Source organism: Chenopodium quinoa, unplaced genomic scaffold (genome assembly GCF_001683475.1).
Source record: "Chenopodium quinoa cultivar QQ74 unplaced genomic scaffold, ASM168347v1, whole genome shotgun sequence".
Lineage (NCBI taxonomy): Eukaryota > Viridiplantae > Streptophyta > Magnoliopsida > Caryophyllales > Amaranthaceae > Chenopodium > Chenopodium quinoa.
Window position 1 is genome coordinate 4,110,885 of NW_018743920.1, and position 16,612 is coordinate 4,127,496.

The 16,612-nt window shown below is 34.6% G+C and overlaps 2 protein-coding genes across 4 annotated transcripts; one reads left to right on the forward strand and one right to left on the reverse strand.

Moving 5' to 3' along the window:
• Positions 1 to 1,207: 1,207 nt before the first annotated feature.
• On the reverse strand, positions 1,208 to 5,524 carry LOC110687614. The gene is made up of 5 exons (XM_021864253.1): positions 5,273 to 5,524; positions 4,463 to 5,129; positions 3,410 to 3,929; positions 3,232 to 3,313; positions 1,208 to 1,532 (listed from the first exon to the last, which is right to left on the reverse strand). Exons 1-5 carry the CDS (start codon positions 5,330 to 5,332, stop codon positions 1,302 to 1,304), a joined length of 1,560 nt encoding a protein of 519 aa, XP_021719945.1. The 5' UTR covers positions 5,333 to 5,524; the 3' UTR covers positions 1,208 to 1,301.
• A 3,161-nt stretch (positions 5,525 to 8,685) lies between these two features.
• On the forward strand, positions 8,686 to 15,687 carry LOC110688026 (putative pentatricopeptide repeat-containing protein At1g77010, mitochondrial). 3 transcript variants are annotated; one of them, XM_021864693.1, is made up of 6 exons: positions 8,686 to 11,590; positions 12,271 to 12,367; positions 14,361 to 14,578; positions 14,921 to 15,010; positions 15,125 to 15,249; positions 15,328 to 15,687. In XM_021864693.1, the coding sequence occupies exon 1, from the start codon at positions 8,934 to 8,936 to the stop codon at positions 10,974 to 10,976; it is 2,043 nt and encodes a 680-aa protein (XP_021720385.1). In that variant the 5' UTR covers positions 8,686 to 8,933; the 3' UTR covers positions 10,977 to 11,590; positions 12,271 to 12,367; positions 14,361 to 14,578; positions 14,921 to 15,010; positions 15,125 to 15,249; positions 15,328 to 15,687. The 3 variants fall into 3 exon arrangements, with proteins under 3 accessions (XP_021720385.1, XP_021720384.1, XP_021720383.1); XM_021864692.1 differs by lacking the exon at positions 14,361 to 14,578 and having other exon boundaries at positions 8,686 to 11,289; positions 11,401 to 11,590; XM_021864691.1 differs by lacking the exon at positions 14,361 to 14,578.
• The last annotated feature ends 925 nt before the right edge of the window (positions 15,688 to 16,612 follow it).

The following is a 16,612-nucleotide window of genomic DNA, read 5'->3' on the forward strand; positions in this document are numbered from 1 at the left end:
TCTGCTCGCCTCCCTGGTGGCTGTCGATGGTGGGTTAAGGTTTTTTTTTTATTTTTTTATGAGAGAGTTGTGATTTCACAAATGAGTGTCGTGAGTATTTATTTACGAGGGGTAAATATGGAAATTCATATTAAAAATGCGAGCAGTGCCTAGTAAAATAGGAGTGTTGTTTAACAACCCCTTGTTTTTTCGGGAGTATGATGCATGCATGCGCCTTGAGTATGATCTCTTAAATTTATCAATTTCTCACATTTTTTTTCTTTCCATGCAGATTACTCCTTAAATTAAATTGTTCCAAAGAACATTGTTCTTTTGATTCCATGACATCTGAAACGGTGACGTACTCTATCAGCTGATTTTCAGGCTAACAAAGTCTGTAATACTGATGTAACTTTGACTATTATATTATCCCAAAATTTTAATATCAGGCTCCTAAAGTAGTAGGTTCTCACGGATCCCCCAAACAGTTGCTAGAAGCTAGGAATTGGTAAGAATCATGTTGTGAGTTTTTGAACCTGATATTACGTAAAAACGATTTGTGACAATTACTAATTTTATTCCGGTCTGATTTCCTAGAACAATAGTTATACTTACTATTTTTGCTAATACTGTCAAGGTTAAGTATTGGCGCATAGCTGAGCTATAAGACAAAAGAGTGGTGATTTTCTTTTTATTTATTTATTTTTTTTCCTAGTGGTACAAATATTGTACCACTGTTACCTATAATGGCTATAAATAGTACTACTAAAACAACTTATACTCTAGTAGTATAAAATACATATATAATAGTACATTAAATATACCACTGTAAGTATAATAGTACATTAAAAATACCATTGTATCAATAAAAAATCACAAAAATTAAGTGAATTTACCGGTTAACCTCCTATATGAATCATAAACAAATAGCAGTTATGCGCCTAGTTGCACTAAATTGTCAAATACAAATATCCTATGATTAACTACTCCGCACTAGCTTGATGTGCTACTTTTATACGTATCCGTAGTAAATTAAATTTATGGATACTAAAATTCTTTGGTATATGGTCTAGATTTTCGCAAATCGCAATAATGTACCTAAATGTGACAATTATTAATTGTTGGGAAACCAAGTCAAGCTTGGTAAAATTGGTAAGAAATTTATCTTTTAACCTTATTACGTTGTTAAAGTCCTCACCAAAAAAAAAAAGAGATTATAGTAGGGAAAGACATTTAGACATATACGGAGTAGTAATAATGTAAGTATACTAAAAAATTTCATTTTTTTTTTATGAATGTTGGTCATTATTATATAATGACTACTAATTAGAAGTACAAGGGAAGCAGCCACATGATACAATGTGTGGAGAGAGATGGGAATTATGGTGGTGGTGGCTCAATATCAGCTTCTGGGCTCGTTCACTGGCTTTCCTTGTTTGCTCAGAGTGCTCAAGCTGGGCAGCTACTCTCCATTCCTCGGCTTTTCGATGAACTATTGCCCTTCTTCTCATCAATTTCTCTTCTAAATCTGACCTCATCTTCTGTATTTTCACCTGTTTATTTGTTGCCATTCAAACATGTTTCATGAATATAAAGTAGACAATTAAGGAGTAAAAGCAGATTTAATACCATGCATAAGCTAAGAGAGGGAATATTAATTTACTAATGTGTTGTAATATGTTTTGAGATATGACTATTGACTAGAAAACAATCAATAGGGTTTTGGCCAGATAATTCATAGTAGTCGTGATAGCGAGCCAAAGAGCTCAAGTTTGGGGTAGCTCAGCTCGGCTCTAAGCAACCTAGACTTGTACTCAAACTTGTTGAGCTCAAAAACATAAAGCTAAGCTCAACTTGAGCTCAAGCAAATCAAGATCAAATAATGTGCTCTGATCAATAGAAAAACTTTCAAGCTACCATATTCCAATTTCTAATCCTTGCTAATGTTTTGAGAGTCTCAACACGAGTATTTTCAAATTTAATAGTCAAGTCACAAGTCGTAAATTATTTTCTTTATTTAAGTCACTGCTCATATATGAGTCTAATAACAAGTTTTTTAGTCGAGTGAAAGTCAAGCTTAGATCAAGCCAAACTCAAATGATTCACAAGCAGGATATATAGGTTCTTTTTCACTCCTAGAATAGTAAAAATGGTCAAAACATGTCTTCTAAATTTCTATTTTTAAACACTTGTGTTTGATAATTCGAGCTTTTTATTTTCAATAACAAAATCCTCCATACACGTAGTAGTATTTATATTCAATCGATACAAGAACTACCTCACATGGGAGTACACAACTTACAATATAAAAACAGCTGTCTTTAGACTCTTTACATGGAAGGTCTCAAGTTAAAGTATTCATAGTTGCATAACTTCTTCTATTGCTTAGACTTAAAGTATGTTTTTGAAGGACCAATTTAATGTAAAGTATAGTTGGATTTTGGAAGGTACTTAGAAAGAAAAAGCAGGTAAGAAACCAGTTTTAAAAAGGATGAGAATTTTTTTTTTGAGGAAGGATATTGTTTGCATGCTACGCTTGGCTCGAGATGGATAATGCATGCTCTATAAAATTAAAAAAAAAAAAAAAAAACACCTTAAAACACAGTCTTCAAACTAAATCACAGTCAAAATAATACAGCAACTTAACTAACACTTGGGATTTGGTGTTTGTTTATTAGCACTCACACAAAGCTACACTTAAACTTACAGTATTTTAAATAATCTCCTAGTTTTAAGAGCTAATTTATGGCGCTAAACAACAAACTCGAAGCAATAGACAAGATGACGAGCCATTGCTTTATGTATCTGTCATTCTTTCCCGATCCCATGACTTAGGACCGGGCATTGCAATTGTAATTCACATGGGTATTTGTTTGTTAAAAACTCTAAACGGCCAGCATTTTAGTCACCTATGCGACTTCTTTCAGAAAATTACTCCAGTAACAGGCATAAACCAGTCTCCTAACAAATTGCATGAATGCATATATATATACAGACTTTTATATGCTCTAACTGAAAGTAAAGTACTTTGTATTCTGTATTATTTAAGACCTTGGTTCAAACCTATTTTTTTCTAATTGATGGATAACAGATGTATAACAACAAATATTGAACTTCTAGTAATTCTGGGGTGCTTTAAGAGTGTTATAGGAATATCTCTTGATACAAGGAAGACCCTTTCAAGTTTCAGCTTAAAACAAAAACAATGCCACAGATTAAGGGACAAAAGATTAAGAATAGTAGTAATAGTACCTCTAATTTCCTCGATTGAGCTTCTGCTTTGGCATTTTGAAGATTTAACCATGCTTGAATTTTGGCCTCTTCTCTTTGGTACCTTACAAAACCCAATTCATCCAATTTCAATAAACAATAGTAATAAATCAATTTAAAATCAACACTGTTACTCCTTAATTTAATTAGTTTAACTCACCTAAGACAGAATTTAGTCTTTTCCTCTTCTTCCCAAGCACATGCTCTGGATTCAGAAACAGAAACACTCCTCCTCCCAATTTCAAAATGCCTTAAGCTCTTGGATATCTCCTCTTCCTCTTCTTCTTTGGTACTCCAATTAGTCGTAACTGAATCGAATTGGGCTGACCCAATTTGGAGCTTGGCAAGGTGGCACTCTTGTAGTTGAGCCATATTAATTGTGCTGGTGGGTTGGTCCATCAATGCTAGTGGACCGGAACGGCTAGCCGGAGTATTGTGCCGGATGGGCGAGGTGCTCTTGAAGGGTGTGGGACACCTTGAGGTTGTGGAGCTACCTAAAGGAGTCATTTCAGTGCCAAAATCTCTGTGTTTCACCTCCTGATATGGGATCACTTCTGTACATGCATCTGTCATAGCCTTATTATTGTCAAGTTTGTGACTTTTGAACAAAAATGCCTCTTGTGTAGGCTCTGAGTACTTGAAATTGGTGATATAAGGACTCATTTCATCTGTAAATTTGTCTGCATTTTTTTTTACAACAGTTTTGTTGTCAAAACTATCAACAAATAAATTGAAAAACCAACAGCAAAATCAATGTATCAGAAATGGGGATTAAAATATTTACAAAATCATAATTTTATTGCAGATTAATGTTGAACTTACAAGAAAAATCCTTCCTTTTTTACAAATTTGAATTATGAACAATAAAAATTGGGACTAATAACTTCATCTCATGTAAATTAATCTGCATGTTCAATTTCATGACAACATTTGATCCAAATTTGTTTCTTAGGAAGAAAACAAGAACAAATAACAAGATCAATATTAAGACAAACAAATTTAGTAACATAATCCATCAGAAATTGAGCAGAATCATCAAATTCTACAAAAATTTCTTTTAATCAGCAAGAAAAGTTCCCTGAATTCTGAAAAATGGGTGTTTCAGTTATGAAGCAACTATAATGGAACCCAAAAAGTGATTTAATAAAAAGGGAGGGAAATAATAATAGTTTAAAAGTAGCCAAAAAGCTCAAACTAAAGAAAAATGGCATACCTTTTAGAGGCAAATCAGCAGGAATTATGACCCCATTGAAAGTGATAGCTGAACTCAATTGCTGTTGTTGTTGTTGTTGTTGCTTCTGATAATAATGGTGGTCCTCCATCGAAGTAGCAGCAGCAGAAGCAGAACAATTAATAAACTTTGGCACTGTCTCTTTTGTAATCTTTTCTTCCTCAATTACCCTGAATTTTTCTGCAATTATTTCATTTAATATTGCCTTTGAATTTGAACCCACCTCATTTTGCTTCATAATCATGTTATTACTATGATTGCTATGAAGATTATGATTCTGATTATTATGAGTATTGAAAGCATGATGAGCAGGGGATTCATGGCAAGAACCACCTCCGCTACCGCCATTGAAAAGCCATTTTTCAGCATCATCCCACTTAGAAGGAACACTTTTTCTTGCAATACTGAAACTAAAAATAGGTCTTCCTGGTGTTGAAGGTGCCTCCATCTTTCTTGGCATTGAATTCCCAATAATGTAATCTCTTCTTCTTTGAGCTGATTGAGTTCCATTGCTAGTATTCATTGGTAATGACTTTACAAAATCTGATGTTTCTTTCAGATTAAGCTTGCAAATTGGGTCTACTGCATTATTATTACTGTTTAATAATGCTTCTGCAAATGGGTTTGTCTTTGTTTTTCCTTCTGATTCCTGCATTGAAAAAAAAATTGAACTTTTTCAGACTAACTTGAGTAAAATCATGAGTGAAAAACAAATGATTTTGAAAGTAATAGTAAACAATGAGGTAAAATCAGAAAAGAACAAACATTTGAGTTTAAGTTGGTTTTTCTTACCATTTGGGATGGTGCAAATATAGGTGTGGGCTTATAGTATTTTGGGGTTGTGAGATCCATTTTTTTTGTTATGATTCTTTGGAGATGAAAATGGTAGTAACAATGAATAATACTCTATACTTGTATTATACTCCCTATGGAGTATTTAAGAAGAAGTGTCTTACGGGGTCGATTAAAACCTCACACGGGACAACCCGGCCCAGCTTAGCGAACTAGGTCCTTGTTGTGGGACTAGGGAGGTATTTGACCACCCAAAGAAATACTGATGAAGTGATGAGAGTAGTTCAGTGATGCAGTAGAATGATGTGTTTCTTCTTATAAAATGGGCTTTTATCTTTCCTATAGTAGTAATAATTGGACCACCTCTTTCTTTCTGGCTTCTCTTGCCCAAAACAATGTAACAGTGAAATATTAGTCCTTTGGTTTGTGCATGACAGTCAATAGAGAGAGAAAGGGAAGGAAGATTAGGAGATATAGATAAAAATAGTTTAGGTAAATGTTAATCATATCATAAATGTGTGTTTTATGAAAAGAATAGGGTACTTTGGAAAGAGGGAAAAGTAACCCATGAGTAATGACAAAGGATGAAGAAAAGAGTGTACTTCTTGAAATTGTACTTATTAAATGATTTTATATTGTATTAATGATTTGTTTACTCTTTTGAGGGAACATTGTTTATACTTGTATTATGGTATTAATTTTGAATGATGATTGATTGTACTAATGCAATTGCAATCTCTAATTTTGCTTCTACTATGGAGTACCTTATCATACATAGGTGAAAGATGCTCAGAGTTTTGCAAGAAAGTGGACTCTCCATTTTCCCATCTGCCCAAAATGTTCTTTTATGCTTCTAAACTACTCCATAATCCATATGTCCTCGAAAATACACTTCCGAAAATACAGTATTAACTCTCGGGATTTATAATTACCTTCGATCTATACCATCTTAACCTCTTACGGAGTAGGATGTAATGTTATGTAGGAAATCTAGTACTTCATGTTAAGCAATTATACAACGAGTCAAATATAGCACTACAACATAGCAAAATTCACCTTCATTCTATGGTTAAAATTTAATCACACAAATGACAAATAAAACTTCGTCACAAGGGCAGGCCGAAACTATACAAGATCTCCTTGTCATGAGTAAGGTTGGACCATGCCATAAATCCTACGTCTTTGTTGTAGCCTTCTCCTATTAGCATGGCCTATATCCTCTTTCCCTACTCTAGCACATTGTCATATCACTCATATCCTCCCATTTCCTTTTGTTTGACCCATTAGATTGCAATTACTTCGTACATTTCTAAGTTTTATTTGAGAGGAGTAGATGAGAAACAAAAAATGGTGAGACTAAATTTACGGAATATATGTGAGTGATTATTCTTATTATGAATCAAACTTAAATGAACAAATTGTAAGACAAACATTAAGGGATAAAACGATTACACAAGTTAAACACATTACCTAGCCTTGACAAATATTCCCACTCAATCCTACAATGATATAGATTCAAGATATCTACCAAATAATATATCCTACATCAAAATAAACTATGTGAGACAATCTTATTCGAAGTATCATATTTCCCCACCACGGGTGCGATTAATTATACAAGTATTACTAGTATATTGCATAAAATATGAAATGATGAGCAGCATATGGGCACATATGACTATATGAGTGACATTCACTAATCAATTCATTCATTTGCATAGTCTAGGGAATTTGTAATGCAAAATACAAAATACAGTGGTAGAGAGGCGTAGGTGACATGTTCAACAAATACGTGTACTGTTAGCAGTATATAGATTCGTCATTCGTGTACGAAGTTTTTATGGCTTACCACTTACCAGTGATATGTTCTCTTGGGCATTTTGACAAACACCTTTAGAGCATGATGTTTTGGTGAATTATGTGGAATTTAAAAGATTGGGAAGCAGTGATCTGGTGAATCTGGATGGAATTTGATTTGCAATTTTTAATGGCTTCAATGTTTACTCTCTGCTTAAGGTGGTTGATGATTTCATTGCAAATGCTGAAATTTTCAATTCACACTTACGCACCTACTAATCTCGGGTCTCGAATGATTCTTTTTGGCATTTTTGGGATTTTGCCTTATTGATTCTCAATGAAATTTCTAATAAAATTATTTAGATTATGATATTTTGGGAATTTAAAATGTTTACAAAGGTAACACATCAAGGATTGAACTTAATTGAAATAAATTACTTTCTCGGTCTTCATTTATTTGCTTTATTTATAAATAAAATGTAATTTATTAAGGCTTAAACCAAATTTTTACAAGAGGACATGTAATTTCTAAATATATAAAGATATAAGGTATGAAGCACTTATAGTCTTAAAAAACAAAGGTATGAAGTACTTATAAGGGATGATCCAAAATAGAATATAAGACAAATAAATGGATGCGATTAAAATTGTAAGAGTTGATAAATTATAAAAGTCATACAGCAGTGTAATACGACTCAGCTTTAGAAAGAGGACAGAAATAATTTAGTGTAAAGAGAGTCACAAGGTCAATAATCTCAATATTTGTCAAATACAAGTCTGAGACTCTAAGTCATACCTTAAGTCCTTAGTCTTAAGTGTTCAACTCTCTCTTATCTTTCAATGTAGGACACTTCATGTATTATTTGGAAAGCTTACACTCCAACACTATTAGACCGAACTCAATCTCGAATTTTAGATACAATCTTTCAAAATTTTAACCAACTAAACTAGTTACTATTCACGAGAACAATATTTTAATGTATTGCCTTAAAGTTAAGTGGTGTACATAGTCAAAAATAACTTAATCATGGGCTTTTTAACTTCTGTTAAAAAAAACTTAATCATAGACTTTTTAACTTGTGTTAAAAAACAACTTAATTATGGGCTTTTTAACTTGTGTTAAAAAAACTTAATCATAGGCTTTTTAACTTGTGTTAAAAAAACAACTTAATCATGGGCTTTTTATATGGAAAATCGATACAAATCATGCAAGCTCGTTTCAAGCATGGCCCACTGACACGGCATGTGGACTTGCACGACCCAGTTTGTGCCTAGCTCTTACGACATTAGGGTGTCTTTATCGTAAGTCTGAAGCGGAGTTTCAAGAAGAGTCTTATGCAAGACTTTGGCAATAATGTCATAAAAGACTATCATGAGTCTTGCATGCGGTTTGGGAGATGAAAACCCATTTTAAGACTATGCATGTGGGGGCAATAAGCTGAAAAACTTTGCATGGCCAATAATATATTGTTAACTCAACACAAGTTGTTGAATAATTAATGTTAGTATTTAGGAGGGTAAGTGAGCCTAGAGTGAGTCTTGGGATAACGTGTGAAAATAAAAAGAGTCTTGTGTAAGTCTGAATAATATAAAAACTAATTAAAAGTTAGTGAAAAGCTGATGTGACACATCATGAAGTTGAGTCTGAGTACGGGGATAAACTCAAACCTTGTGAATTTCATTTTTTCTGTACTGTAGATGCTTTACTGTTAATGAAGAGAAGAACTTGTTGAAAATGGGCGCCAAATAATTGAAGAAGCTCTATCCCCATTATCAACTCTCAACAATCTGACAAAGTAAGAGAGAAAAGGGAGAAAAAAGAGAAAGAATTTTCTGGGTGTTTTAAGTGTTTTGATGCATAATCATGGACTATGACCTGCGCTATTATATACAGCAATTACAGTCCTACAATGGCCGCCATAACTCCATTAATCAAGTTAAGCAGATTCATCTCCTTTTCCTCAAAAGGGGTATCCTTAATTCCGTTTTAAGCATCGGAAATCGTCTTATTCAGGTTTATGCAAAATGTGGTATTATGAGTGATGCAGCTAAGGTGTTCGATGAAATGCCCCAGAGAAACTGCTTCTCATGGAACACCCTTATTGAGGGATTTATGAAGTCAGGGGAGGTAAGTAAATCATTAGAGGTTTTCAATTCTATGCCTTTTAGGGATGATTTTTCATGGAATGTTGTTATTTCTGGATGTGTGAAATCGGGCGAATTGGGTTTAGCTAGGATGGTGTTTAATGAGATGCCTAGAAAGAATGGTATTGCTTGGAATTCGATGCTTCATGGGTATGCTCGTCGTGGGTGTCCTACAGAAGCTTTGAGGTTGTTCAAATATATGAACTTTGATGGTGCTGAATCAAGGAAGAGAGATCCTTTTGTTTTGGCATCAATGGTTGGTGCTTGTACTGATATGATGGCTCTTGGTTGTGGGAAGCAAATACATACTAGGATAATTATTGATGGAGTGGAATTCGATACGGTTTTAGGAAGCTCTATTGTTAATTTGTATAGCAAGTGTGGTGCATTAGACAATGCCAAACATGTCTTTAAGTTGACAAAAGAAGCTGATTACTTTTCGCTTTCTGCTTTGATTACAGGATATGCAAGTGTGGGTAAGATGGATGATGCTAGAAGAACTTTTGACAGTATAGCTAATCCTTGTGTCGTGGTTTGGAATTCGTTGATTTCTGGTTATGTTGCTAATGATCAACCTATAGAGGCCTTGGCTTTATTCAACATGATGAGGAATAAGGAATATAAGCCAGACTGCTCTACTTTTGCTAATGTTTTGAATGCTTGCTCGAGTATTGGTGGTTCTCATGAATATGGTAGACAATTACACAATCATGCTTGCAAAGTTGGGGTCTCTACGGATGTTGTTGTTGCTTGTTCCCTTATTGATATGTATTCCAAGTCTGGAAATCCAAGTAATGCTTGTAAATTCTTTGATGAGCTTGAACTTCATGATACTGTCCTTCTTAATTCTATGATCAATGTCTACTCTAACTGTGGAAGATTGCAAGATGCCAAGCAGATCTTTGACAGTATGCATGATAAATCCTTGATCTCTTGGAATTCAATGTTAGCAGCTTTTAGTCAAAATAGTTGTCCCCTTTCAGCTTTAGATCTTTTCTTTAAGATGAATATGCTTGAAGTTCGAATGGACAAATACAGTTTTGCAAGTGTGATCAGCTCCTGCGCTAGCATCAGTTCACTTAGATTTGGTGAGCAGGTTTTTGCAAGAGCTACTGTTGTTGGCTTAGAAGCTGACTTGATTGTCTGTACCTCACTCGTTGATTTTTATTACAAGTGTGGTTTCATTAACTTTGGTCGGAAGTTATTTGATGAAATGGTCAAATTTGATGAAGCTTCTTGGAATTCAATGTTAACAGGGTATGCTACAAATGGTCAAGCAATGGAGGTTTTAGATTTGTTTGCTTCCATGAGACATGCTGTAGTTCAGCCCAATGTTGTTACTTTTACTGTACTTCTATCTGCTTTCAGTCACTGTGGATTGATTGAGGAGGCCAGGAAGTGGTTTTATATGATGAAATCTGAATATAACATAGAACCTGAATATGAGCATTACTCATGCATGGTTGATCTATTGGCTCGAGCTGGTTGTCTTGAAGAGGCAACATCTCTAATTAGGCAAATGCCATTTAAGGCGGATGCTAGTATGCTGTCTTCAATTCTGAGAGGGTGTGTGTTCCATGGTAACAAGAACCTGGGCATAGAGGTTGCAGAGCTAATGATTCATCTTGATCCTGAAAATTCAAGTGCTTATGTGCAACTATCTGGAATATTTGCTACTGCAGGTGACTGGGATGGATCGACAGAAGTTAGAGATGTAATGAGGACTAGATGCACTGAAAAGATTCCCGGTATAAGTTGGTGATGTGCCTGAATAAAGTCATATTTAAGTGTTATCAACTGCCTCTGTTGAACCCTTGATTGAGACACAGCTAAGTTACTGACTAGTTTCACACTAGTTTCACAGGCATCTTAGAGCTTTGGATGAATATCTATGTTTTTCAGGGATCTAGAAATATATGATTGTTAGAATTAATGAACTATGAATTGATGTAATTAAGCAGCAGCAATGGCAGGTATACTGTGTATACCTCACTGAAATTAATTCTTGCCGCTGTCATTCTCTATACATACGATGATACTTGTTTGAGAGTATTTGTATGCAAATAAACATGAAGGTGAACAAATATCACGATTGGCTAGTGGCCATCTTGTTCATCTCATCACTTTTTACTTCTGTGGAGATATATGGATACACTAATGAATTTTATCGATTTGTGTGCATCCAGGTTTCGGCAAGATGAGGTGAACATTGAAGAGAAATGATTTGGCTAGAACAAACACTGTAGCCTTGAGGAAAGCTCCAAGGTGTAACTTCATCTTCAGATGGTGATGGTGATTTCATAATGGCCTGGGCAGGAACCGGCTTTATTTCATATTAAAAGATTCTCTCAGTTTGGGAAATTTAATTCAATTGAGGTTTTTGCCTTCTTTTTCTTCCTCTAACTTTTCATTTTTATGTTGGTTAAATGTTCAGATTTCTTATGTGCCTTGATGAAACATTGAACAGAAATTATATACTGTGTTCTGCTATCATGCTAGTTTAAGCTGTCTAACTTAGTTCTGAGGAATCATTATGGATAGCTAAAGTCACTGGATTTCATTAAAAAAAAAAGTGGATGTAATATGAATATGCAATCTTTCAGAAGGTTCTCTCTCTCTCTCTCTTTTTTTTTTTTTTTTTTTTTTTTTTTTTTTTTTTTTTTTTTGGGCAATGGTTTTTTAGAGGCAGTGTTGTGTATCTGTGACTGGTTGTTGCTTTCTGAGATTGCTATTCTTTGTTGGTTACGTTAATTTTCATAATTTTTTTTTCCCTAGAAGAGTTATCTTTGTCCGTTTTGGAACTTGTAAGAAATATATATGTAGTGCATAGAGTTTATCTACTTTGCAACAATGCAACTTAATATGTTAAAAAGAAAAACAGCAGAAAGTCTTGACACCTTCAGAAATTTTTTAACTTAGATTATTACATGAGTTAGTAATGACGCATTGTGCACGAAGTCTGGTCTCCATAACTTCACCCATCTTTGGAGTTGCGAATAATTAGAGGTTGATGCCCTGAATTTTACCGTGATCTCATAAAAGTGTGCTTGTTGCAGGAAGTTCTTGGTGCTTGGAGACAAGCCTGTATTTTCCCTGAATCTTTCTGGCAATACTTGTTGGTCTGGTGGATTAGTAACAGCAAAGACAGCCAAGGTAACTACTATTGTTATTGTCACTGAACTATAAGAAAAGAAGATTCATGTCTTGATTTTGCAAATGCTCATCTACTGCAATTGCAGTCACAGTATGATGGGGTTTGCCACTCCTCCCTTAACCTGCTTTTATTAATGTACAAATCATCTAGTAGCTCTTTTGGGTCTGGTGACTAGAGGAATTGAGAATGCTGGTCATTTTGTGTTGCACTCCTACACATTTGGTCTAAGATTTTCAGTTTACTGTTACAGACACTTAGAAAGGCTTATCTACTACTTCCTCTTCTTCACCTTAAATATTTCTAGACTCGCTGCTTATTAGCTTATTGATGGAATAAAAAAAAAATCTAGCCCTAACCCATTCTATCAGCATCTTTGACTACCCAGATTATCATCTTGTGTCTTGTGACTCAAAGAAGTCTCGTTGGTCTTGGCCTCTTGGGTGAGACATACAGCAAGCCACCCCTCAATAAAAATAACAAAAGTCCCTCAAGAATCTTAGTCATCCTTTCAGCGACGTAAAAAAGTCAATCGTACGTGATATAATAAGTCACCCTTTAGCCATAACAAGGCACCCCAAGTCCCCAAGACTAGTACTTGTGAGACTGGTCTCAAATAAGCTTTTGTGCTTTACTAAATAATGTATTACTATATAAGAGTTTCGCGTCCCCCAAAAATAAACTATATAAGAGTTTGATGAGGCCAAATTGACCTTCTGAAAGAATTTCTATCTTAGTTTTAACACATATAGTCTATAATTGGTTCCTGTAAAATATTTGACTTATTCTATACAAATATAGTCCTGGATAAGCATGATAAGGAAATCTAACATAAAGTAATTGTAGATGTTGTGAATGATAAGGATTGGATGGTTGACGTAGTTATAATAAATGGGATTGAATGAAAATATGCGACACGTTGAAGATGATTCCTTTGTCAATTGTCTAATCTGCTGCTGTACTATTACACAACATCATCCTACTGATGACACTGATTAGATTTAACGGTAACACAGACTGAAGTATCACGCTCTCAAATATCATGATCCCAATTCATCCCCTTCTTCTCACAAACAAAACAGAAAAAGAGAGAATTTCACCACTTTTGCTCTAAAATCCCTGATATTTCTTGTTGTCAATTATCTTGTGATGTTAGGTTCAATTATAATTTGCCATATATCAATTTCAAATAATGCTATTTTTCTATGTGTCTAGTTTTGTTAGGGATAATATGTCATACGTTGACGATTTTAGTAACGATTTTAATCATATTATCTTATTATTTCTATTATCAGTAATTTTAAACACCTAAAATTAAAGCATACTGAGACTAGAAATCGATATCTTACAATCAAAAACCTTTCCTTTGTCATGGTCCCCACACTAATTTGATTTTTAGGGGAAGAAACAAAACCATTAATTGGCTTTGTCTCAAATAATTAGATACCAGAATTTCCTTGTTTACCATTACATATTGGTATTAAATCTGATTGCTGTTTCATGAACCCCAACACACACCTTATCGTACTACTAATTTATTAACACGCTGTAGCTAAAATATTTCCAGGATCATTCACTTATGAATCTGATTATCAATTTAAGATGAATGACTTTTCATAACTAACGTGATGCCAATTTGTTTAAGGGAGAGATTTCATTCAATTATTGATGATCAGCTATGTTTAATGTATGTCAAGTTGTTCCAGCTTCATCTTGTAATTAGTTAATGAGCTTAATATTTATTTTTTCTTCTTTTTCAATTATTTTACAACACTATGATCAGTTTAATATTAGAGATTAGTTGAATCTGTACACATCCGGTGCCCCCTGGCAGGCACGTGCATGACATGCGCGATATGCACCAATGGGAACATCGTTTAGGTACTCCTGAGTCCATGTAGTAGTTTTCCCTCTCCTTTGACTTTGCTTGTGGTGGATGTTCATTAGGGTGGTGGTTGTGACGATGATTGTGGCTTTCTGTTTTTTTGTTTATAGGTAATCTATCTCATACTAGAGTTAGAGATGTGGCCAAAAGTTGACATGAATAGAATATACAGATCAGATAAGATAAACTGTAAAGCTACCAGCAGTACATTTTTTTTCAAACATATTTGAGAGGAGCTTAGGCCAATTGATTGAAGACAATATGTGGCTTCTCCGACTAATGAAATGACTTCGTCTGCACAAACAGCAACAGTTAGAAGATAAGCTATGTGGGGCCCTCTTACTCTACATAATGGACTATGATTAGACATTATATTAATGATTCCTTCATCATAATGCGTTCTTAATATAAGATTACACCTTATATTAAATTAGTTTAAGAATTGCATTTGCCTCAACTTAGAACTTCTGATGTTCCTTGTTTTCTAATATAAAAGACCCCACTTCTGAGTAACATTCTTATACTTCCATTTCTGCTGCTTCTGCCTCTACTGTTTCATCTTGCTGTTGTGCTTCTCTTTTCTGATCTAAGTAAAGAATCAATGGCAGCCATAAATGGCTCCTTTTCACCCCATTTCGCAATTCACCAATCTGCTTCTTCTCTCAAACAGCCTGCTTTTGGAATGGTAAGGCTTAGGAAATCTCTGCTTCCTGTCAAGAAAGCAACAAAACTTCAGATCAGATCCTCCATAAAAGACCAGGTTCGATTTCTTTCTCCTTTCTCCTTTCTCTTCTTTCTCATTTTATCCTTCCACTCCTTGATCCATGGTTTATAGCATATAATGATTTGATACATTATTTGACTGGGACTACAGGTTTTTGAAGATCATTCAACAGGTATAATTTGCTATAAAGATGACAGAGGGGAAATTATATGCGAAGGTTTCGATGAGGGTCCTCGTCTACATTTGCAGTATCCTCCAACACTTGTACCATTAAGGTAAGTTCATCTTTCTTAGAAATCCATGAAAATTTCGTATTTGCGTTGTTATCTGATCTGACAGATGAAATTATACAGGGATGATGACGGTATCCTAGATCGTCTTCAGCAGAGATGGCTTCAGATTATGGATGGAGAAACTGCAAACTCTAGCGACCTGCTTAAAAAGTCTTGCAATGGATTCAATACGCTGCATTGAAAAAATGCAAAACAACACTAAATGATCACTTTGTATAAATGTTTTCTTAATTAAGACCTGTTAGTTTTCTCTCTTTTATAAAAATAGACCTTATCTTAAGTTGAAAGGACTTGGTCATGTAATTCCTACTTTTACAGGATGTAAATGAAGACTCCCACACCATGTAATTCGATATATATGATCGATAAAATGGATCATTGTTTTAATAACATTTTCAGATCAGAAATCATTCAGACATCCAGATCTAATCTTCAACAGGGTCTGTACTAAATACATTTGTATTTTACACCCGAAGATGGAATATCATCACTTCTGTATGTCTTTGTTTTCTAATTTAGGAATAGTATATGGTAAAATAACTAAACAGAACTTTCCTAAGGGTATGGTCAAACCAAGGATCTGAAGAAGATTAAGTATCTTTGACAGTTGATACCGTATTATTCCTAAAATATACTGATGAAGTGATGAATCAGTCCTCTTTGCCATTTCAGAGCTTTATAACAAGCTGTAGTTCCTGCATGTGTATACTTGAGCCAAGTATACAAGCTTCCCCAATTGCTACCTATCCAACTCTACCTTAGAAAGTTCTGATCAATCGCATTTACATGATCCGTTCATTTGGTAATCTGGATCCTATCTTCAATATCATGTATGGAGGTCAACCCAACAACATTGTTCGACTTTACCTCCTGTGAGGTTGAGGTTCCGCTACTAACTTCCAGAGCCATTTCAGGATTAATTAAGTGCAAGTTTCTTTTTCTAGTAAAGTTTATATTCCGACATAGCATGTACAAGTATTAAGAAGTGCAAGAATGGCAAGACTGTCACCCCTCCCATTTTCCACCTGAATGACAGCAAGATCAAGAATTTTGTATTAAGGTCCTGTGACCTCCTTTCAAAAGGTTGATGTTGCGAATTTCGAAGTTAGCCCATCTTTCATTGAAAAAGAAGGGGCAGGTGTTTTTGTGAAAGTAGTCAGACAATTTTACGGCGTAGTTCAATTATTTGGGTTTCTGCATTTAGTTAATTCTATCTGTATCTACTAACTCCCTTCCAAAAGGGATTGGAAAAGAAATCATAAATGGAACAAAAAGATGGAATATAAGCATCTTCACAATCACTTTTAGACCGATTTGTAGGCTGTGTGGGCCACAATGTGCAACC